Source organism: Colletes gigas, unplaced genomic scaffold (assembly GCF_013123115.1).
Source record: "Colletes gigas isolate AHSC1104 unplaced genomic scaffold, ASM1312311v1 Colletes_gigas_Sc00036, whole genome shotgun sequence".
NCBI classification, from domain to species: Eukaryota; Metazoa; Arthropoda; class Insecta; order Hymenoptera; family Colletidae; genus Colletes; species Colletes gigas.
Window position 1 is genome coordinate 645,865 of NW_025106665.1, and position 24,434 is coordinate 670,298.

Here is a 24,434-nt window from a genome sequence, read left to right on the forward strand (position 1 = left end):
GACAACGTATAACGATTACCACTGGCTACTGTTTGCCTCTGCTGGCCTCTGCTGAGCAAAATTTCTATCGAAATTATTTGGGGCAGAGCGTGTTTAATGTTTTGTGACGCGCCTATTAAGAATTTATACAATGTCACGAACATGACACACCTGCAACGCGTTAGGACGTCTTATTTTAGCTTATCTTTATAGTTTGAAAGGTAAGCGTCGAGAATTTCAATCAAATCGTGTACTAATTCGCCGCAACTGTTTATAGAACGGGTCGATGAAAATGCATAGTTAAAGAACGACCAATTCTTATTACTTGTATCGATTATAGATGCACGAAATGGTATCTAAGGTATGACCGATATGACTCCGGCCATAAGTGCCCTTAGGTTAAAGGCGCAATTAAATATCGTTATTCATATACTTCTCCGATGTTCTTCGATGACGCTTTATTTTAACTCATAAATTGGAAATGATTTTCCGAAAGCAGTTACATCACAGATACATTACGCAATGAAGTTTCGTTGACATTTCATCGACTCTTTTTATCCGCGATATCTTGTTTTCTGCGTATAACAGGTTGCGTCAGCAGAAAATATGGATTATTAACGAATCTATTTCTGGGTATTGCGACATATCAAGAAAAGTGATCACAGTTCCCTAATTCGACTCTGATACTAAAAAGTAACTTCGTTCGTCGTAAACGAAGCAGAAGAACAATCTGAGTCAGATGTCGATTCACGAGCCGATCGTCTATCTTTTCTCTCTTACATATTTTTCCAGTGACGTGTGTTTTATTTGTCAGTTACACTGTTCCTTAATTGGTTGTAAGTACTGCGCTAACCGTGGATCGTCATGCTACGCTCTCAGAGATGCGCAATAGTCCAATTGGTTCAAAAATGATACGTGAACCATTAAGTATATCATTTTGCGGGAACTACAATTACTTTAATACCTAAATCGATGAATATCGAGTAGCCGCAATGAGTAGAAAACGATATTTTCTTAAAAACCAGCTTTAGAATTTCCAATCGTGATCCTCGACTATTTCTCAATAATCTCTTCGAATAATTTTCGATAGAAATGAAAAATTGGCAGAATATACGATAACGTCGCTTCGACCATTCGCGACAGCTACTATCTCGCCAGCACGTGGCCTAACTGACAGCTGGTTTGTGTTGACCGCGAGTCGCCATGACGACTGGAACGATCGCCACGCGACAAGGGCAAACACACGGTCGGCGTTTCGTGGAAACTCCATAATGCGTCTGTGATCGTTTACGGATGCGTCCGCGACACGTAAAGGTAAATTGCAATCGCGCGAAAAAACAATGGTGGTGCTCGACAAACGTAGATCGTTGATAGTGTCCACCGCGGGCCATTTCTTCGGCGTATCTCTGACGGACGAGGAGACCATCGCCAATGGCCAATCGGTGCTGGACAATTTCCTGGACAGAGCCACGTGCAGAACCCTCTGTGCACAGCCGGCTGACGACGAGGACGACCAGACACGATTGGAACTGAGCAACGAGCTACCTGTCGGCAGAAACACGTTGGTCTTCTTCAAGGTAAAACGAAAATTCCAAATGGAATCTCGACTGGTCTTGGAATTTAACTTCGAAATTTCAAAATTGATATTATCGATAGATCGAGATATTGATAAATAATATCCAAGTATGTAGCGAATAGCACAGAATACTTAGAAATAGTTTCGTTAACAATTTAACCAGCGGTTATCAAATCAGCGCTCTGTAGTAAAAGTATTTGGATACTAATATAGTCTCGAGTTCGATTGCCTTTCTTTACGAGAAATACTGTCGATTTTGACAGTTGACAGAGGCACCGGTGACGGAGGAGAATTTTCACGAGCTCGTTCACGTGACATCCACCGGAAGCGACAAAGGATCGGCGCTGATCGAGGCCCTTCGACAAGTATGGGCTCCCACTCTTCGTTCCTCCGGGCTCAGTTCGACGTATTTGAAGAAACTGGAGGAGAATCTTCTCGGTTCGTCGGATGCAGCTTCCGTTCAGGAGGAAGAGGATCACTGGAGGAAGAAATGGGAGGAAGCGAATCGTTCCCACGACAGAACGATCTACGCCGAGGCGGTAAAAAGTTTGAAGAACATCAGGGCGGAACTCGAGAGCGCAGCGGTGGCTAGGTACCCTAAAAATTGAAACAAATCCCAGCGAACACGGCAGTCGGTTTACGTAAAAGCTTCCCAATACATTTCGAATCTTCCCGAAATAATGGCCTTCTTGATCCCTTTCACTCTCTGTCCGTCCAATTTTCATTTCTTTAGAGATGGGTTGATCGGGGTGGAGGATGCCGTCGAGGCAGTTTCCGGTTACGTGGACGATTTGTGGAAATTAGGGGACCAGGTGTACAACGAGGAACGCATGAGATCCTTTTTGAATATCGTTGGAGACGAAGTGGTGTCTGTTGTGAGAAACGTGATAGACGAGGTAATTGAGAAATATCGCAGTCAAGGAATTTATTCATAATTCGAGTATGAATTTATTTATGAAACAGATGCGTACTGTGGACGATCGAGTGAAGGTGGAAGCGATTTCGACCGGCGCGAGTATTTGTGAGAAATGGACGAACATGGCGGAACAGTTCACCACGCTCTTCTGGCCCCATCATTCCGTTCATCCCTGGAAGGGCGCTAGTCACATCCCGGAGAGATGTTCTCGTATCGGTGTACGACTCAGGTATCAGAATTGGCTCTTCCTCTTCCTGGCACCGCGGTTTTTACCAATCTTCGTCATCTTTAGGCAGATTGCCGAGTTACGCGCTCAGTATCGACAATTAACCAGGCTACTGACAGCCAGCGAAAGATCTGGACTTGGCACGGATTCCTTGATGCAATACTTCGACGATGTTAGAGGTATCCTCTTTATTCGTTTATTTATTTTACTAGGCGTCGAAGTAACATTTTTCCCCCAATAACTTTGCAATCGATAAATGTCGTCAGTCGTCTTCGACGACGAAAGGAACACCGACTGGAATCGACTGAGAAGAAAGGTCGAGGAGGGTTTGGTTCCCGCTGAGGAACGGGTCGCCCAAAAACTGAAGTCCCAAATCGCCGATGCCACCACGCCGAACTCGCTGCTCGCCGAATTTCGACGCTACTTCGAATTAATGAAAAGGGATGGTTTGAAAAGAGCCCTACGCGGAGAACGGGAGACCTTGCTTTCCGCGTACCGGGACCTCATAGGTAATTGGAACAGTAAATCTGAACTCGACGGGATGAGACTTATTCTATAATTCGTTAAACATAAGAAAGCTGCCTGGCCGGGCCGGACACGGGGGATCTCTTAGACAGTCCCAGAATACTCCAAGAAGTTCAAGCTGCCAGGTCGTCGGAAACGAGGCTGGAAAGTTTAAGCAAATTAGGGAAAGAGCTGCTCGCTGATCTTCCCGGATACGAGGAAATCTCATCAAAAGTAACGACAGCTCTGAGAGACGTCGAAAGGAAACGGCAAAGTTTCCTCGAGGCTTGGGTAACTTTTTTAATCATTTTATATGCGCTCTATACGTCTCGAGAAATCGATTCTTACAATAATACGCTCGAAACTCGTTTCTTCTTTCTTGCGAATAAAAATTCTTAATACCGTAAACGTTTGATTATAAATCGATTGGAATATTTATGGGAAATTAAACACTGTTGGAGCGTTCGTTCAACAGACGGAGGAGACGAAGGACGCTGTGGTGAGAAGAGAATTGTCTCTGGGCACCGATTCCGCGGTGGTGGAGTTGACTGGGACTAGTATGATGCGAGTGACGTACGATCCAAGGCTGATGACTCTGATAAGAGAAGCCAGGGCGCTTTCGAGCCAAGGAGTAGAGCTTCCTAGGGAAGTTAGAGACCTGGTGGAAAGGGCAGGTGCTCTGGCGGGTCGTGCACGGGCCCTTCAGCAGGTCGCGACCTTCCACAATACTATTGGCGATCGCATGGTGCCATCCCAGAGACCACTGATGCTCACAACTGCCCTCGAACTGGCTCGCGCTGTAAAAGAACAATCCGGAGTCGTTTGGTCCGATCCTCTGGCTGTTGACGCTTACACCGCCAGGCTGAAGGAATTGGTAATTTACCACAATGATTGTTATAGTACCTCCTAATGGACGAAATGCAGAAATTGGCAAAATTTTCTGCAACTAATTGATAACTGGACTTCGATCGTAACTTGCTTCGTCGTTACGGAAGCTTAAAAATCTACTTTTTATTTTGCATATTTTATACATTGCAAGTTTTACGTATTAAAACTATTATATTTTCTCTCGTACACTGCTGGGTTTTCAGTACAATAATTAAATTTTTGCGTCAATAATCGCATGGAACTTTGAACGACGAGTACGTGGAACAGTACATCGTTGAATTGGTAAAATATTTAAGAGAATTTCAAGAGCACCTTCGTCGTTATTAACGCAGGTGAGAAAGTTCGCGCAGCAGAATTCCGAGCTGGCCGCTAAGCACGGCGCGTTGCGAGACCTGGTGTCGAATTTATTAAAAGGGGAGACTGTTAATCTAATTGGGAATCAAAACGCTTGGAAGGACGCCCTGATGAGCATGAGAACTATCGTCGACACCGTGGAAGCTGAATACGGAAACACGAAAGCATGGAAACTGCACTGGGACAGACAGCTGCTCAAAGCACTGGACGTAGCTTACAGGCATGAGAAACAGAATTTAATATAACAGAATATTTCCTCATGTTAGACTAGATTTCGTCGCAATAAAACAAACGTAAAAAATTACAATAGAAAGAAAGACTTTTCAGTAGAATTGAAGCAGGTCGATGAAAAATTGTTCGCACCGATGAAGAGTTGTTATTCTGGCCAGTCAGTAATAATGAAGCGCGTAGAATTGGTTTCTAATGAATTTCGAATGTTCTTGAAACTGTTTCGTCCGCGATAATGCGCAATTTTATTTTTTTGCAGAGGCGCTCTGCCGTCGCTATTGAAGAAATTGCCAGATATTAAAGTGGAGCTGACGTTTCGGGACGGATCTTTGCAATGGAGGCCGCCTCTCGAGGAGATCCGCGCGAAATTGTACTCGGCGATACGTCGATCGCTTTCGATCCCGATGAACTTCAGGGGGGTCGGGGACGCGGCCGATGCACACTTCGGTGATCTGATTCAAAGAAACGGCTATCTGTTCGGCGGCGTCTACAAGCAGGCCGAAATTGCTCTTTCCGCTCTGGAAACGCTCAGAATGAAATGGCTGCATCTGGCGGCGCCAGCGAAAATTGACGTTGCTGAACGGTACGGGGCCGGAAAATTATGTTACAGGGGCGGGAACGTATTCAGAAATTGCGTACTCGATGCACTGTTTATTCGCTCTGGCGATTTTACATCGTCTTATTTCAGTAATGAAAACTCAATTCGCAGTAATATATTTAATAGAAGCGAAACAATAACGCGCAGAAATATCTCTTTCTTTCGTTTATTATATAATATTATGTTTAATAATTCTCTGAAACGAGCAGACTGAAGGGACGCTCGCCGCAAGAATGGACGAGGGCTTTCAAAGACTCCAAACAATGGGCACAAAAGGTTAGCTAACTTTACTTTACGTAATTAGTTCGCCAGTTTCACGCGCGGTTAACGAAAAATCAGGTTGGCAAACTGCGGGGAAGCGAGGTGAGAATTTGGTGCGTCAGCGTGGACACGGTGACGACCAGGAACGACTTGGAATCGGCTACCCGTCGATTCTGGGAACGTCTGTGCTCCGATCTGAGGGTGGAAGCCTCGTCGAGGCTGGTAGCCATCGTGGAGTTCCTTTCTTCCGCCTCGAAGGAACTGGAACGTAGACCTCGAAGCGTGGAAGAAGTTGGATTGGCTTACGAGGCACACGAACGAATCCAAGCGCAATCGTCCGGTATGGCTGAAGAGATGGAAGCCATTGCTGGACTTTCCAAAGTATTGGCTGCCTGGACCAGCGAGAATCTCGAAGGTAATCCACGGATACAATCAACGCAAGAATCAAACGGTGTCAATAAATTTTATTTTTTTCCTTTCAATTCAATGATTAATTTCATGAATAAGCACTCTTACGATATCTCGTATACAACAGTTTTTAATTTCCTTAGATTTATTTATGGCAAGTTAACGACGAAACATTTCTATAGTACGACATGGACTGATTTCCACGAACCCACTGTATCCTTTGAAGAGGCATTGGAAGTGTTACCGTCTTTGAGAAACATATAACTGAGATTGTTAAACATACTGACATAGATATTTAACGACCATTCGCACAGCAAGAAGCTTTAAAACCTGTTCTCTGGAACATAGGCGAAAATAAGATATTACATAATACATTATAAGTAAGACTCCCACCCATGTTTCTTTCTGAAATTAGTTGGGGTTGGAGTCTACGACGATGGTGGAATTACGTAATATCCTCACCCTCATCAATATTTCAGAAGCTAGGTCGTAGATGTCGTATAACTCCCTCCGACTTCAAAATTAGTAAGAATACAATTTCAAAGAGTAAATTTTATAACATTCCACGGAACAAGAAGCAGGAAAAAGAAAATTACATCTACAAGCAAAGAATTACAGTGTACAGTTTTTTTTTTCTGGAAAGTGCGTAGGATTTTGGGGGGTATGTCTATTGACAAAAAATGATTGTAATTTACCCCTGTAACTAAAAATAATTTTTCTGGAACGATCTGAAAATTTTTAATTTCACCGAAAAATTTCTCCGCCCACCACCTGTCGATTTTTCTTAAAAATTTGTTTTTGACAATTAAAATAGGTGTCAGCACAGCGTACACGTCCTGGCAAGACCTGACTGATCGTTTGGAGCGTCACAAGGCGGTCGTAGCCCGCGAACTCGAGGACGCCAAAGTGAATCTTCGTCACAGAACGGTGGCTCTGCGAGACGAGCTGGAAAGATGGCAAACGAAATGGTCTTCCAAGCCAGAAATTCTCGCCCTGGACTGGATCATATCCATGAGGGAGAGATGGACGAACTTGAAGGAGCAGCTGGACGCTCTGAACGTCGACTGTCGAAGAGTCGAGCTGAGCACCGACGACATTTTGGAGAACAACGAGGAGAACATGAAGAAGCTAGAGCTACAGCTGGACGTGGAGGAATCCAACTGTCGGTTTCAGGCCGAATTTTTGGAGGAACTGAAGAACCAAGAGGAGGAAGAGTGGACGGTGGCGAGACGGAGGTTGCCCAGGCTTCACGATTGGTTGGATTCCTGGGAGAGTAGAATACGCGTACAGCTGAAGGATCAATTCAAAGACGAGTCGATGGATCGCAAGGATAGCATAGAAATGGACACGTCCGTTGGCAGAAAGGTACGCGAGGTCAGAGACGCCATCGAGTGGCTGCAGCTTCTCCGTGGGGACGAAATTGCGGAGGAACATTGGGGCGAATTGAAGCCGCTTCTGAATTTGAACGACGTCAGGAACGCGAGGGATATTACCTTGGGCCATTTGCTCCATTCCGTGGGGAAGATCCAGGAACACGCCGAGAAGATAAAGGTGACGATTAAAGGTTTAATTGCACCTTTGATCCCGCTCGAGATTGCAAAACGCGACAATGAAGACTGTAGCCAAAGTGGTTGCGGTTCGAGGGAGCATTTTGGATGCTTTATTTATTTTGCGGACGTTTCAACGAGAAATAAATTTTTAAATGGAAATGCTTGATGTTTCCCCTTTCTTTCGCGGACCCTTTAATTACGTTCGCGTGTACTTTGCTCCCAGGAAACAACGAAAAGAGCCGCGGCAGAGAGCGGTATACGCCAAGGGCTGATGGAACTCGAATCCTGGGAGGCGTCGGCTCATTTTCAACTACAAGATTCAAAGGACAGCAAGAACGCTAATATCCTTCTCGTCGAGGAATATGGAACCCTGTTAGCGAGAGCGGGTAAACCGTATTTTTCTATTTCAGAAACAGCCCAACAGGCTTTCGTAATTTACCGAGAGAGAGAGGCACGCGGTAAACTAATTACGTTCAACGAAAAGGTGAACTGAGACTGCTGTTGGAGGGCGCGAAGGGGGCGGCTGGCTACGAAAGGTTTGCTGCCCGCGTGGCTCGTTGCGAAACCGGACTTTCGGAGGTCGAGGAGAGAATAAAGATCCTGAGCACCATTCAGAGGAAATGGGTTTACTTGGAACCGGTTTACGAAGGGGGCGCAGCCCCGAATGACACTGGGAGATGGTCCAGGGCCAACAAAGAATTCAGGTGATCGATGGGGACATTTCTCATGAAAATTACGCTTTAAAAATAGCATTAAATAGATTTTTGTTCAAATGAATACTCAAAGGTTGCTTATAGTAATTCGAACAAACATTCAGGTATCTCATGGGAGAGGTGTCTCGCGATCCGAGGCTGTCGTCCTTAAGGAGACTCCCTATTACAGCCTTCACAAATTTGAAGGATCTCCTCGATAGATGTCAGAGAAGCCTCGACGAGTACTTAGAGGTATCACAGAGTCTGTTTCAGACAAATATTTCGCCCGTGTAGTTGCAGAGATCTGGCTGTGACTGTTATAATGCACGTTATCGTATTCTACTTGAACTTTCAGGAGAAGCGGTCGTCCTATCCGCGGCTGTATTTCCTAAGCGACGAAGATCTCCTCGAATTAGTGTCAGCCAACGGCCGCGGTCTGGAGGCTCATCTACCAAAATTGTACCAGGGCGTCGGATCAATAATAAAGGACGATAATGGACTGACGGCCGTTGTATCGCCAGAAGGTGAAACGTTGCAGTTATCCAGCCCCGTTGACCTCCGCGATCCATTACCGCGATGGCTGAGCAATCTCGAGGAGGGGATGAAAAACGCTCTTCGTCAAGGCTTGGAGAAATGCTTGATCGACACTACGCCAGACCCGTCGTCCTATCCGACTCAAGTAAAAACATTTTTCGCTCCTCTGTATAATTATACCCCTTAAGAGATTTCTTGAAGCATCCGCTTCCGAGTTCTTTAGAAACTGTAACTGAACACGACGCCTGTTTAGGTTCTGCTACTGGCGGAAAGAATTCGATTTACGGAACGATGCGAGATCGCGTTGAAGGAAGGTCGCTCGTCTTTGAAGAACCTCGTCGAATATCTGGAGACACAAAGGGCTAGGTACAGGGGGCTGGAGGATGCTGGTGACAAATTGACTGCTTTGAAAGCGCGCGGCCTCCTCCTTGACACTGTTCACCACCTCGAGGTAGCTAGGAATCTTCTGAATGTCACCCTGCAGGAGGAGAGCACCGTCTGGGCCTGGCAGAGGCAGCTCAGGAGCTACAGAACCGTAAGATTCTCCCAGCATTCTTTCGTTTCTGATCATCTGGCGCATCGTGGGTGGTATGTACGGTTATTGTTTTTCAATTGTTTGTATTTGAATTTCCAACAAGGAATAAATATTATTGTTCCATGCAGAGACCATTTTATATAAACGGATACGTTTGGATATCTTTGAAATTGCTACTAACATTAAAAAACAGGGGTTCGAAATATTAGGTCGTCCCAGAACTGAGCCATCGTTAGAAGTGGCAAAGCTTCCCCTTTAAAATGGTTTTTGGTTTTTGACGATCCGACTTTCCGTTTTGTAGATATCGTAATTTAAATGAAAGGGTAATTTCTCAATTTCCATCTCGCTGTCCGCCTTACAAAAGTCCCGGAAAACGTATTCAAAATACTAAAACTTTAGACGCGTGTAGTTCCGAAACTACCAGCGTTTTATCCATTATTGAGCCACTGTTGGTAGCAGCAAACCTTCCCCTTTAAAATGGTTTTTGGTTTTTGACGATCCGACTTTCCGTTTTCGAGATATCGTAATTTATGTAAAGGGGTACTTTTTCTAATTCGACTATCTCTGTCTTCGTCTGACGTGTTGCGCGGGACCTCTCTTTCTCGCACGTGACTCGCGACCGAGTGGCCGAGTGACCTAGTTACTTCGAGCACGTGCCGGTCAACGACCTTGACAAGGCCGTAGTAAGAATGTAAACAAACGCTTCGGACCCTTATATCCCCGAAACTAGCCTCCGCATCGACTTGAAATTAAAATCGCTATATCTCCGGAACTAATAAAGCTATCGACTTGTTTGAGCGCTCATTTTAAAGGACATTTCATCCCCTATTCAATGAACATACCAACTACTATAATTTTTGCTATCTTCTATGTTGTTTTTGAACTTTAATTATCAAATAATTTTCAAAGTAATAAAATGTTACTTACATTAAATGTACAACCAACAAATTATAATATAGAACGTTTAAAAAACAATGTCTGCTCGTTTACTAGAAAACACGGCACGAAACTGTGGGACGACCTAATAAGACAAATACGAACCAGCACAAATATTTGTAGTCTTTCTAACCGGTGCATTTTCCACGAGCACGCGCTTTGCTAGAGTTAGGGGGTCAAGTGTATGGTAATTCAAGAAGCGATTTGTTCCCGTAGAATAAAGGACCGGTAGTGCGTTGTGCCGGGGCGGAATTTCCATACCGTTTCGAGTACCAAGGGGCGGCAGTAGGTTTGGTACAAACTCCGTTGACAGAAAGGTGTTTCCTGGCTCTCGCTCAGGCCATGAAACTCGGCTTGGGCGGCAGCCCAACCGGGCCAGCTGGAACTGGAAAGACCGAAAGCGTCAAAGCGCTGGGAGCTATTCTTGGCAGGCTGGTTTTAGTTTTCAATTGCGACGAAGGTAAGAATAAAACGGTCGCGAATCGATTTTTAAGGTCTAGAATCTAACACCCACTACTTCTACGCGTTACAACATTCATTAATATTTCTTGTCAGTATATCTCCTGAAAAGAATTCTCTATAAATCGAATTAAAAACGAATTTCCGTTATTGAGAGGTTATTTTCTTTGATCTCTCTGTCAAAAGAATCCGTACACCGCTGATTACAAAAATGTCGATATCAGGAATGGACGCTGGTAGCATGCGACGGATCCTAGGTGGTCTAGCACAAGCTGGTGCATGGGGCTGCTTCGACGAGTTTAATCGTCTCGAAGAGGAGACGCTCAGCGCCGTGGCCATGCTGGTCAGACCTCTTCAAGAAGCTGTACGCGACGGTGCATCTCAGGTTTTGTTGGACGACCAGAAGGTGAACCTTGACCCGCACTGTTGCGTGTTCATCACGATGAATCCCGCCGGGATCGAGTACGGTGGACGTCGCAAGCTTCCGGATTCCCTGGCAAGACTCTTTAGACCGATCGGAATGGCTCATCCCGACAGATCTGACATAGTGAAGGCGTTGTTGGAGTGTGCTGGATTTTTGGATGCTTCCACCCTCGCGGTGCAGCTCGTAGAAACGTTGGACACCGCGGAGATCCTTCTTTCCAATCAGCCACACTACGATTGGGGCCTCAGGGCCCTCAGATCCGTGCTCGACGCGATTCCCACGGGAGCTGACTTGGACGAGACCAGCAGGTTGCTTTTCTTCCAATTCTTTTGGAAATACTTTGTCGGGAAGTCTCGCGCTCGCGTTGATTCGTTTATTTTTGCAAAAACTGTCGACTGCTTCCTCACAGAGTCTTCTCACTCTGACTTTTAGATTAGTGGCTGCGATCAGGGCTTCCACGTTGCCTAAATTGACGGAGGAGGACACGTCCAAGTTTCTATTGCTGTTAGAAGACGTTTTCCCGAGAGCAAACCCCTCGTCCTCCACTTTCATCGACAGACGAGATCTACAGGCTGCTTTGCTCGAGCTTTGCGAGGACCAAGAACTGGGCAAGGAGATCGCCAACAGGTGCATTCAATTGAACGATCAATTGAAAAGCAGAACCGGCGTGGCGATCGTCGGTCCGCCAGGAAGCGGCAAAACGACCATCAGGAAACTGCTGTGCGACGCGCTGACGAAAATTGGGGAAACGGTCGTCGAGTTTCACGTCTATCCTGGCGCCATGCCGAAATCCAGGCTTCTCGGGCGCATCGATCCCGAAACCAGGTAGCGTCGTTAATATTTCTTTATAAATCAACTTCGTTATTCCCTCGAAAGCATCTCTTAGTTACCAGGAAAATTATTCCTGAAGACAGTGCATTTAAAAAATGATTTCAGCCATTGCTTTAGCAAATGACTGAAAACAAAAATAAAATAAGAAGGGACGTGGCAGTAATTTCGAATCGACGGAAACAAATTTCTTGCAAACATAGCGCAGTATTTCTTGAAGAGGATATATCTACCGTATCTCCATCAAGCGTTGTCCTGGGAATCCCGAAAATTAGTCCAGGGTGACTAATGACCAAAGTGATGCATGGCTGTGCACGGACACATGTACCATACCGCTGTCCAGCGATTCTAGTTTATGATGTTTGATTGATAATGGGTCTGGCGTGCACGAGAAACAAATTGCCCTTGATTCGCGTTAGTTAAGGAAAATGACAATAGCGTAAACGTGACGCAAAGACGATCATCGGTGGCCAAAGTTTATAGATATATCTTTAACTTGATTTTGCTATTTAATAATATTTAATTCATCGTCTGGACGAATCAGGGAATGGAAGGAAGGTTTGCTGTCGAGCTTCGTGGCATCCGCCGGTGAATCGACGACTTGGATTATCCTGAACGGCGACGTGGAACCCGATTGGGCCGAGGCTCTGAACTCTGCTCTGGACGACAATCGATTACTGACCTTACCTAACGGAGTGGGCGTGAAACTTGGCTCTGGAACAAAGTATACTTCTCACCACTTATATATTACTTTTCCTTCTCCACTCGTTTTCTGTAATATAAACGCGTCATAAACAGGCATTGAATTTTTCACTGTCCGGAACAGACGTTCAATGCACTTCACCACAGGCTACCGAGAGATTAATAAAAATCATGAAACATTAGGAATAATAATGAACGCAATTTTACTACGAGGGTTTCCACAAGGCAAGGGGTCGATGCTTCAGATTTAAACGTTACAATACTATTCTGTGTGCATTTATTTCTAAACAGGTTCATTTTCGAGACCCATAAGCTAGCCGGCGCGAGTCCAGCCACCGTTTCGCGATTAGGGGTGGTTCATTTGGGCTCGACTAGCCCCAGCTCTTTGCTGGTATCGTCGCGATTGAGAGGACTGCCAGAGGCGGCGAAAGAGCTCGCAAATTCCCACCTTTGTCCCTGTATCGAGGAATGCTTGAAGATCAACGCTGACGTTTCCTCGGCCTCCGGTTTAATGGACTCCGCGTGTTGCCATTTAAAGAGCTCTCGCACTCACACCGCGGCTTCTCACGCTCTACTTGCGTCTTTGTGCAGCCAGATAGGGGATGAAAGGCCCAGAGATGATTTGGCACGTTTCGTTTACCAATCGACCGACTGCTGGTAAGCGTTTTGTACACCTTTGCGTTTTTATTTGCCTTCATCGACGTTTTCCCGTCGCGAACCGAACTTCAAACCGAGTCAAACTTGTTGCAAATCGCGCGGCTGTGCGTTCCAAAGTGATACGGATTAATTATACATTTTTTATAACAGTTTTAATAGATCGTTTGTACATCCTGTGTACGACGAAAATGTTATGGAAATATATAAATACACAGAGACACTAATCTAGATCATCGTGCAAATAAGATTAGTATCATTACCCTCGTTACACGTTATAAATATTCATGTTCCTTGTTTGCGTCAGTCGTCATCGATATAATTTATTATGCGTTGCTTGTCGTTTGCGTTATCCATATTATCTGTTCTATATCCTCGTGAAAATGATCAGGGATGAATAATTAAGAGAAAGCTAATTTATTGTAATGAAACCAGTTCATTATCGACGGATCGATGGGAGTTGTATTTATTCGTCCACTATTATTTGAACAGAATTTCGTCTCTTTGATGGATTAATTTGTTGTCGTTCGAAACCGCAGGTGTCCAAATCCGCAGAAACCAAACGCTGTGCTGTACAATGGGGATACGGATCGATTGGAGGCTGTCGGTGACGCTGATCAATCAACGGACACGGACGATGGTCCTGTTTCGCTGTCAGGTATCGCGATACTATGGATCCGTTAAATTTAAAAGTTTTTCCTGAAACGATAAATATTACGTTTGCAGGCACTATGAAGGGCGCCTTGTCGTCTGTTTTGCCGTGGATCAGGGACAACCAACCTATTATGATAAGAGGTCCAGAGGGCTGCGGGAAAAGTACCCTAATATCCGTTATACTCTCTGCTGTTAGAACCAACGAGCCTTCGACTTTGATAAAAGGATCCTCCCTCTACGGGCCTCAGGATTTGGTCACGAAATTGAAAAGGGGCTGCGTGCAACTGAACTCATCTTCTCACGGGAGGATCTACAAGCCCAGAAGCGGATCCAGAGTTATTCTGATTTTGGAAGATTTGCATCTGGCTTCCAAGGACCTCCAGGTGCAGTCGCTAATAATTAATTCTCAGCAAAGAGTAGAAAAAGAGGGAAAGCAGAAAGAAATACATTATTTATTTAAATTAGGAGCTGGTGCGAGAGCTGCTTCAAGAAGGAGGATTCCACGAGGAAGATCTTGAATTCGCCATAGTTCCTTTGACCATTGTATGCACAGCTGATGCTACCACTAGATTGCATCCCAGGCTGGAAGCACTTTTGTCCACTCGCTATTTGCCGTGAGTATTTTTAAATAAACTTTGACTCGATTCCCATCGCGGTTTCGTTTATTAGTTCGTACATCGTCTAAGATACAATTTTATTTCGTCGAATTCAATTCTTTAAGTACGTTTGCTGTTATTTGATTTTTTTCGCGCGGTTGCACGTTTTGCATCGTAGGTATCCAAGCGCAAAGGACATCGTAGCAGTGTTGGAGCTGCACCTGAGAAACTCCTTGGTGGGGAACGATGTACTGATCGAATCCTGGATCGCCCAGACGACGCCCTCCATGCTGGAAGCTTTCGAGTTAATGAAATCCTCCCGTGGCTCGTCCATCGAGTGGACTCCCAAGGATTTGATTTCCTGGGCAGACAGTTTAAAATACTATCCCACCCCGGAAAATGAAGCAGACATTACGCGTCATTTGTTGGACGCTGGACAACGGTTGTTCCATCCTAGGTAAATGGAAAGCTCTCGACGTTTGAACTCGTATCACAAATTTTTAGTTAAAATAACTTTGTTCAAATGGAACGTTACTATATTCATTTACTCCCAAAATCTCAAGATAGTAAACGACAGTTTTGATTAATTTTTGGGAGACATATTTAATATATTTTTTTAACCATCGATTATAATTTGGTCAGACTGGCATCGCGGGATCAGTCACGCTGGGAATCGATAGTCCTGTCGAAAGCACCGATGACACAAATACCTGGTAACGACGTGTACATATGGAAACTCGGGAATACCGGGTTATTACCGTTGGACGAGGAACAATGGACGAAGGAGATAATTAATGCTGCAGCGAGATGCGCCAGGGAAGGCGATCCCGTGCAAGCGTCGATTTCGTCTCACCTGTTGCGCACAGTGGCCGGTACGCGTATTAAATCGAGTTAATTTTATGTTATTTTGAAAACGAGCTTAATCCGGCGGCGATTTAATCCTATCGAACCACTTCGTAAATTTAACAAGATTACGCTCGTCGTAAACGTTCTTGCTGCAATCGACCTCCTCTCTATCCGCTTTATTACTAATTTCGTAAAATGAAATTCTGCATTTCCCAGCGATTGGAAATGGTCATAGTATTGATTTAAATCGCGTCCACTTTTCGTATATTAATTAGAATATGAAAAATTCAATTTCGAATTTTTCCCGAGGTCTGAGCTGGGCTTTCGGGACCAATCTGAGGGGCGTGATTTTAATTGGACGACCCGGAGCCGGAAGAAAGTCGGCCGTGAGACTCGCTGCCACCTTTTCCACCCTACGTTTGGTGGACTCCGGGCCTGGTACAGTATGAGATACGATTTTTCACGAAGGAAATTCATATTTTTGGAAAGATAAAGGACGGATTGTTCAGGGCGTGGTCGGGCCTCGATGAAAACCGCGGTTCAGGCTGCTGGGATCGACGGTGAACCGACTCTCCTCTTGCTGGAGGAGCACCACATGAGAGAGAGTGGATTGGCTGTTCTGGCGAGTGCAATAGTGTCAAGAGGAGAGCTACCAGGACTATTTACAGCGGAGGAACTCGACGGCTTAATAGCGCCATTGGCGGACGTGGCCAGGAGAGAAGATTTCTCGGGCACTTTGGAACAATACCTCTACCACCGTAAGCACCCAATCATGGCTTCTCGAAAGCGAAACGACCCTACATTCGAACGACAATAATCCCGCCATTTAACATCGCCTCCATCGCGATCCAATTTCATTCATAATATTCTCCTCTCTCGAGAATTAGAATCATTTCGACGAATAAATCGTCTATCGTCTTTTTAATCGTGCATACTTATTATTTTCAATGTAAACTGATGAGTTTATTACAGTGGCCTAGGTTCAAATATAGTGGAACTTTTACCAACGTCACATCGGTCAATGTCAGTTCGAATTTGCCTTCGTTTCGAACAAAAATATATACAGTGATAACTAGAGTGAAAATTCACATTTTTATTAGTAGAATTAATGAGACGAGAGCTTCTTAGAGGGTTGTCTCAACTCCTAAATACAATGATTTACTTACTTTAAATACTATTTTTACGTGTATTCTGTAGTTTTTTGAAAATTTAAATTGGTTTAGTGATAACAGTTGTGCCAAGAATTCGATCTTCTAGGAACAATAAAAAGAACAAAACACCCCAAAGCTAAAATTACCCAAACAACAAAAGTTCACGGAGCGTTTTGAAACATCCGTGGTCGCAGGTTTACGCAATTATCTTCGAGTTGCTATGATCGTGGACACCGGAGAAGTAAGATCGTCCTGGTTGGCGCGTTCGAGGCTCCTCAGACACTGTGCCCTGATCGGGCCAGGTCTGGGCAGCGAATGGTGGTCCTGGGAGGTTCCGTTGATCGAGCTGGCGAACCTTCAAAGCGGCATCAAGATCGACGACGCGGAGGAGACTCTGCCTGGCGTGAAGGCGATGGTCAAGGCTCATCTCCAGGCCCCGCGACAGCAACGAGCTCCGGCGCGGTTCTTGGCGATGGTGCACACTTGGAACCACCTGCGTGTCGCCTGGAGCGAAGAAATGGAGCAGAAGCTGGCCAGCCTTCAGGCTGGGATAGGTAGATTGAAGGATGCTGGCGGGCAGGTGGCCAAACTGGAGGACGAAGTCTCTAAGCAGCGGCAGGAGTTGGAGGTACCTTTCGAAGATCCACGTTTCATGTTATTTACATCGTCTCTTTTGAATTGTAATTGTACAGGCGGAACAAGGACGTGCAAACGCGGCTCTCGAGCAGATCACAGCCACCATGAGAGGCGCCACCGGACAGAGAGGAGAGATGACCAACTTGAAGGCTGAGACTGAACGTGAGAGCGCGGAACTGGCGCGCAGAAAGGTAAGAGTAGCGTTGATTTTTAGGAATCGTTGGTAGATAGTTGATCGTACAGGCGGATATCGAAGGGGAACTGGGCAAGGTCGAGCCTCTGGTCGAACAAGCAGCGCAAGCAGTAGCAGGCATCAGCGCTGACGCGTTGGCGGAGGTCCGTTCGTTGAGAGCGCCTCCAGCACCAGTTCGAGACGTCCTCGAGGGCGTTCTTCGATTAATGGGAATAAAAGACACGTCTTGGAACAGCATGAAGACGTTTCTGGCGAAACGCGGGATCAAAGACGAGATTAGGTGAGCGACCCTCGCTGCACAGCTTCCCGTACAAATACATAAAAGATCTTTCTGTTAGAACTTGGGACGCGAGGAGAAGCACGTCGTCCAGTTTGGACGCGGTTGCCAAGTTGGTCAAGGAGCGGCCGGAGAGCTTCGAGGAGAAAACCGCGAAAAGAGCATCCGTGGCAGCGGCTCCGTTGGCTGCCTGGGTCCTGGCGAATCTGCAGTATGGTCGGATCATTCAGCAGGTCGCGCCTCTCGAGAGGGAACAACGATTGCTGGCCGAGTACGTTACAAATGAAAGAGAATACTTCTATCGGTGTTTCTGTCAGGAGTAGTTTTTCGTTGAATAATTGAAAACTCAATTATATTTTGTACGATTTAATTTCCCCATATTTCCCTCGAGACCCGGATCCTTGGTTAGGCCAAGGGTTTTGTTAAAAAAAAATAACACAAGACTTATGAACTGCTTTCTGGAAATAGAAACCAAAGTAGTCCAATGTAAAGAAAGCTAAGATATTGCAATCATATCCACCCACGTTGGTGAGTGAACGTCTTTGACGCTTCCAGACGTCTGTCAGCCGCGGAAGCTCAGATTGGCAAGCTGGAAGCTGGACTGAACACCGTCGAAAGTCGCGTGGCACAGCTTCAGGAGGAACTCGCAGAACGTTCGAGAGGAGCAGCCGGATTACAATTGCGCGCTGAGGCCACTGAAGCGAGATTAGCAACTGCCAGAGCGTTATTGCAGAAGTTGGACACGGAACACAGAGATTGGCAAGCACAGCTGGAGGAACTGACTGACAGAAAAGAGAAACTGGACGTGGAGGCTGCCAATGTGGCGTCGTTGTTGGTGTACGAGGCATGTAGCAATTTAAGATTCACAAACTTCCATATCTTTTAGCGTCTACTCTTCACAATCTAATAGTTAATGCTTATTTATATGACTTCCCAATAATTTTCATAGCCGCCACATTTATCATTGGGTGCTTTTATAATTCAAATTTAATTCTTTACCTTCTGTATCGAGGTTTATCAGACTTTTCAACTATCGAATAATAAAGTTCAACCTTTGAAGAGTGGCCATAGAATTGCGGCGAACGGTGATGTTAAATAATGAATAGCAGGATCCCGGGAGGGAAGACAAATGGAAAAAGTTGGCGATCGAGCTATTGATCACAGAGCGAGAGAGATTGCTGTGGCGGGCGCAGGGTTTGCCAGCGGACACCGGAAGTCTCGTGGGTGCTTCCTGCGCCCTCAGGGGCCCGTTGGTCCCCATATTTGTGGACCCATCGGGAGTGGCGGTCTCGTGGCTGAAGAACAACGTCGGTTCCAGGATGGAGACCACGAAACCGGAAGACGCGAAATTTCTGACCACTCTAGAGCTCGCCGTGCGTTTTGGGAAACCTTTGTTGGTGGAGGAACTGGTCGACTTTCCCTCGATTTTATTGCCATTGTTACGTAGACGTCCTCTGAGGCTCGGCGAGCGAACTTTGCCGGCTCCGCAGGGTTTCAAACTTTTCTTGGCCACCAGACGCGACAAATTGGATGGCTTTCCGAGGGAAGTTGACGCGGTCTTGTTCAAGATCGCCCTTGGGGCCGGCTCGAAGAGCCTCGCCGAAAGATTTGTCGAAAGGGTGAGGAAAATTGAATCTCCGCGTCAGTTTACGTTAATAGTTACGGATCTTTGCTCGCTTCGCGTCTTGTTCTGTATTTTTTTTTTTCGTTCACGACGGTATTGGGTCGTTTTGAAATCGAAAGGATCGATGAGACGGTCAAGATTAATTACTTTCCCCCCGACAGGTTTTGTTGAAGGAGACGCCGGAGCTGGCGACGCAAAGGAAAGAGGCGCTGGAACGCGAAGAAAAATTATCAGGCGAACGGGACACCGCCAGATTGGATCTGTTGGCGCAGCTGGCCACCGCGAAAGGTCAAGATCTCCTCCAGGAGTCTGAAGGATCTCAGGGCGGGCTCTTGTCGTCGTTGGAAGCCACTCAGTCGAAAGCCAAAGAGATCGCGCTGGCCCTCGAGGAGAGTCGACGGAGCTTGGAAGACGTCACCAGGTAGACAAAAGTCTGTTCGACTGGTAACACAGTCGATAATTGAATCTCTTTAATTTGTTCAATTTGTCTCGGTCTTCCTTTTTACATGGATTAGAAAAGCACAGTATCAAGAACTTGTCATTATTTCTAATGCCTTCGATCCACATTCTCCTCGGTAAAAGAATTATTGAAACGACAATATAAAAGCACGTAAATACATCTTTTAGCGTCTACTCTTATATCACGTTTACATTTATATAGCGAAGTTTCAATTAGAAATGTGAACAAGTAGGAGATGCTCGTTTCAGGCCGCGCTCATTAACCGATGGCCAAGCTCGCGTGAAAACAAACCAACGAGAACTTCTTAGATTCGATAGAATCTGGTAATAAGATTATTCTCTGTTTCGTAAATTGAAAATCCCGAAGAAAGGGATCCGATACGACGATAATAAAGCAATCAAAGTCGCCGCGATAAGAGTACACGAGGCAATTCTGAAATAAGAGCCTCAGAAATAGTCTCGTTCATTACTTGATCGATCCCCGTGCTTTATCGACGCAGGGGGGACATATTTCAAACAAAAAGAGAAGATGGTTTGTTCCGATACGACCATTGTTTCGCTCTTCTCAGCGTCAGTTCGGTTATTTATCGGTCAGACAATGCACCATTCAATCGTTAGCAACGATTTTACCATAACGATCGTTTTTCACTGTTTTATTTTTCTGCAACTTTTGTACGTCCCTTCAGGAGAGCCAAGGACCACGAGAAATTAGCCAAATTCGCAGCTGGCTTGTACAAAACTGTGAAAGCCTCGACAGCCTTGAGTCCGCTCTACGTCTTTTCGTCGGAAGCTTTTACCGATATTTATTTGCAAGCGGAAGATTATAGATCCTCGATACTCTCTCAGGACAAGAAAGAACAGGATAAACTGATCGAAAAACGGCGAGTCACTAATATTTTACACACATTAAAAATATCCCATATCTGTTGTACGTTATTCGATCTTATTTTTCGACACAGATTAATAGGTTTAACCCTGTATTACTGCGCGAACGCCGTGTACAGAAAGCATCGATTACCCTTGGCACTGCAGCTGGCGCTTTCCTTGCATTCAGTGCCGGACATCGAGAGGAACTTCCTGTTAGGTAAAGTGGTATTGGACGATGACGAAGATTCCGATTACAGAGTGCCCGAGTGGGTACCCGAGGAACGCCGCCTATCCGTTCGAGCTTTGGTGTCATCCTTGCCTCAAGTATAATTCTCGATTCGATTTCATCAAGCATAACACCACTTTTCGGTTCGCGTGAAACGTTTCATTTCCTTGTAGATAGTCATAAGAATGAAGCCAGCCTGGCTAAACGACGTCAGCAATATTTACGCTGAAACCGGGCTGACCACGTTTCAGAAAATTTTGATCATAAAGACCCTTCGTCCGGACTACCTGCACACTGCTCTTTCGAAACTGGCTGCAGAAGTACTAGGTAAAATCGTTTCATGATCAAATATATAGGACTTGAACACAACTTTGAACCCTTAATAAATATATATTTCATAACTCTCAATTCCCTCAGAACTCTAATTTTCACTGGCCCTTGATTAAAACGCAGTCTGTTTCATAAACCAAACAACACTCAACCACACACTTATCATATAACAATATCCCACAAATATTTGTCGAAGGTGTGAAAGACTTGGCGCCTCCGCAGTGGTCTCTGGGTAAGGTGGCCGAGCAGGGATCGTCGAATCCTGTGTTGCTGCTCCTATCGCCTGGAGCCGATCCTGGCTCGGAGCTGAGATCGTTGGCCAACAACCAGGTTGCGTCTGCCACTGGGTTCGTGGAGGTGTCTTTGGGCCAGGGCCAAGTTGCTCAGGCTGAACTGGCGCTGGAAAGTGCTTGCAAGTAACGTATCTTCCCAATCTGATTTCAAACGTACGATTTCAACAGCTAACCCTAATGACGATCCAACAGAAACGGTAACTGGATTCTCCTGAGCAACCTGCACCTCGCCCTAAACTGGCTGCCACGTTTGGAAAGTATTCTACGGTCACCGATGTGCACGACCAACAAGAACGCTGCCACGAGGATCTGGCTAACCACCGAGGAGTGTCTAGGATTCTACCCAAGCCTGGCTGGTCTCTGTTTGAAGCTGGCGTACGAGCCGCCGGAAGGCGTCAAGAGGAACGTGAAGAGGTCCCTCCAGCAGCTCCAACAGAAACAGCAAAACAACGCGAACGTTCCCGGAAGCGTTCTGCTGTCCTGGCTCCACGCCACGCTTCAAGAGCGACGAAAGTTCGTGCCCCAAGGCTGGATCAGGCCTTACGAGTGGAACGAGTCCGATCTCGAGGCCGCCTACGAGCTGGTCGTCAAGAACATGTCTTCGAAGAAGGACAAGGACAGGGACGGAAGCTGGCAGACTGGCAGGGGGCTGTTGGACGTCGCAGTTTACGGCGGTAGGCTTCAGGACGACTACGACACGAGAGCCCTGTGCTCGATCATTCGCGACGTCTGGTCCTCCGCGGTGTTCGAGGGCCGCAGGAAGCTGGCTGGCACGCTGAGGGTGTCTGAAAGATCGTTCGAGGACGCGTTCAAGGCTTTGGAACAGCTGCCTGACAGCGACTCACCCAAAGAGTGCTTTGGACTGCCTGCTAACGCGCATAGGGCTTGGGAGAGGGGAGCTGCTGAGGCTGCCTTGTCGCATCTCAAAGGTCGAGTTCAAAATTCTTAGACATAATTAGAGATAATTAGGGGGGATTACTGATAGAGGAGAAAGCAGGTAATTTAAACGAGGCGCGGGTAAGGTCAACGAAGTGACAAAGCTGTGGTGTTGCCAGGCTCAATCCGCCATATTGGAAAAACTAGATCAGGGGACTCATTTATTATCACTCATTTGCTCTTATGCATACTTCACATGCCACGATAATTAGGGAGATTACTAATAAAGACACTAGGTAATTTAAATGAGGAGTATGTGGGGAGCATTCGGTACAGGTAAGGGCAACGAAGTGACAAAATTGGTGGTACCAAACTCGAATACAAGGTTGGATAGGACGTAAGTTTATATGAACTCTTTTATAGTTTTCATGCGTAGAATCTAATCCCACATGCTACGGGACAGCCTGTATAAGCATTTCAGATAATAATAGTTTCCGTTTGCGTAATTGTTCGCAGGTGTCCTGATCAAAGTGTCGGGCAGCGACGAAAGAAGCAAGAAGACGGAATCGCAGGTGCAAAGAGACCTGAAGGAGTTGATCGATCGCAATGGTTTTATATTTGGATCGTCCAGCATAGAAACCGACAGGAAGAAGAACACGCTGGAAAGTTTCTTCGTCGACGAAATGAATTTGACTAAGAAGACGCTGAACCTTGTTCGAGTGGACGTTGATATTCTACATTTCGAGGACTCCAAGGTGTTTAACGTTAATTGTTGTAATTTCCTTCTATGAAATTACAGGCATACAATGTTTTTAAACTGACTTTTTAGACCCCGACGCGCTGGATGAAAGAGTGGGAATGTGGGCCCAAAGAAATTTTGCCTTTCGTTAAAGGGCTAATGGCCAGGTACCAAGCCCTCGAGTCCATGCTGTCTATTTCCTCGTCCATAGTGAACATATCGCGACTGGCCAGTCCACGAGCGTTTCTAACTGTCCTGAAACAACACACTGCGAGAGAAACGCAGCAACCTCTGGAAAACCTTCGACTTCGCGTGAATTGGTTGGAGAATCGTAGAAACGAGGAGTGGAAGATATCGTTTATCATCGAGGGGCTTCTGATATCAGGTAACTACGTTGATTACTTGAGTTTTAATAAATCGTACGTCGTATTAAATTACAAATTGAACATAATTCCAAGAGTCAGAATGGGGATTAATTTTCATCCACGTATGTTAAACGATGTTAAATGTTTGAAACGCAGGTGCATTAATAGAGAACGGCACTTTGGTGGACCTGGACGCGAACGCGGCATCCGTTGCGGCTGCACCGAGCTGCCAAATTGCGTTCCTGCCCGAAAACTGTACACGGGATAGTTCGGACAACAAAGTAATGGGCGACTATTTGAGAAGCAACGATTCCGACGACACGCTGAGCATTCCGGTTTACGCGAATTCTCAAAGGGACATATTAATTTGCTCGCTTCCGGTCAAGTTTCACAGGGAGGAGCACGACGACTGGTTACGTAGGGGCGTTGCTTTTCATCTAAAATTAACTTAATTTATTCGAGCACCGATCGCGACAACAACGCGAATTACTGTTAAAATTTTTCCATAACTCAGTTTGCTATATTTTACTATTGATTTTATCTGTACTCGATATACAGACTGAATCATGTTCAACAGTATTAATTACACCTACGATTTTACTACAATATTAATCGATTTGTTACACACGTTTCTGTACTACCGTTGAAAATATATATTTTATCGCTATGTTTCTCCCTCGAGATCTCTCAGAATTTTACTGTTTAACAAGTCTGCCGAACGGAGTCTAGGTCTCGTTCGTAATACGAGGAGGATGGAACGAAGTTCGAGAGTAATTACATAAACGAAATTTAGTTCGCCAAGTCAATCTATAAATCTTCGCGGGGTCTTCAAACAGGCGAGGCAAAGTTTGGCAAGCTTAATGCCTCCTAGCTGGAAAAGTAGTCTCGAAGTTTTCGCCGAGGAGAAGATTGAGTGGCAGACCTCGTTATTGCTTTGTCCACAGAAGCCGCGTCTGTTTGGACCAATCGAAGATTCCCCAACTAGTTTCGAACAGCAATAAAATTACCTATCCGCTGCAAGTGCGCTGAATCGATCGTAAAGCAACGTGA

At 45.6% G+C, this 24,434-nt stretch overlaps 1 protein-coding gene across 1 annotated transcript; it reads left to right on the forward strand.

The window, feature by feature from the left end:
- Positions 1–1,319: 1,319 nt before the first annotated feature.
- Positions 1,320–23,836, forward strand: LOC122402430 (cytoplasmic dynein 2 heavy chain 1). The gene is made up of 45 exons (XM_043405204.1): positions 1,320–1,556; positions 1,819–2,147; positions 2,289–2,451; positions 2,519–2,700; positions 2,764–2,876; positions 2,964–3,206; positions 3,272–3,492; positions 3,677–4,075; positions 4,422–4,663; positions 4,931–5,254; positions 5,479–5,545; positions 5,609–5,945; positions 6,753–7,489; positions 7,712–7,874; positions 7,973–8,192; positions 8,306–8,432; positions 8,536–8,859; positions 8,968–9,249; positions 10,402–10,645; positions 10,869–11,376; positions 11,501–11,893; positions 12,441–12,620; positions 12,890–13,255; positions 13,792–13,910; positions 13,979–14,289; positions 14,372–14,520; positions 14,681–14,959; positions 15,145–15,374; positions 15,658–15,786; positions 15,858–16,106; positions 16,694–17,127; positions 17,192–17,326; positions 17,379–17,608; positions 17,667–17,876; positions 18,161–18,449; positions 18,715–19,224; positions 19,391–19,650; positions 20,375–20,569; positions 20,648–20,879; positions 20,955–21,108; positions 21,308–21,527; positions 21,597–22,333; positions 22,797–23,035; positions 23,110–23,425; positions 23,541–23,836. The coding sequence occupies exons 1-45, from the start codon at positions 1,320–1,322 to the stop codon at positions 23,834–23,836; spliced, it is 12,324 nt and encodes a 4,107-aa protein (XP_043261139.1).
- The last annotated feature ends 598 nt before the right edge of the window (positions 23,837–24,434 follow it).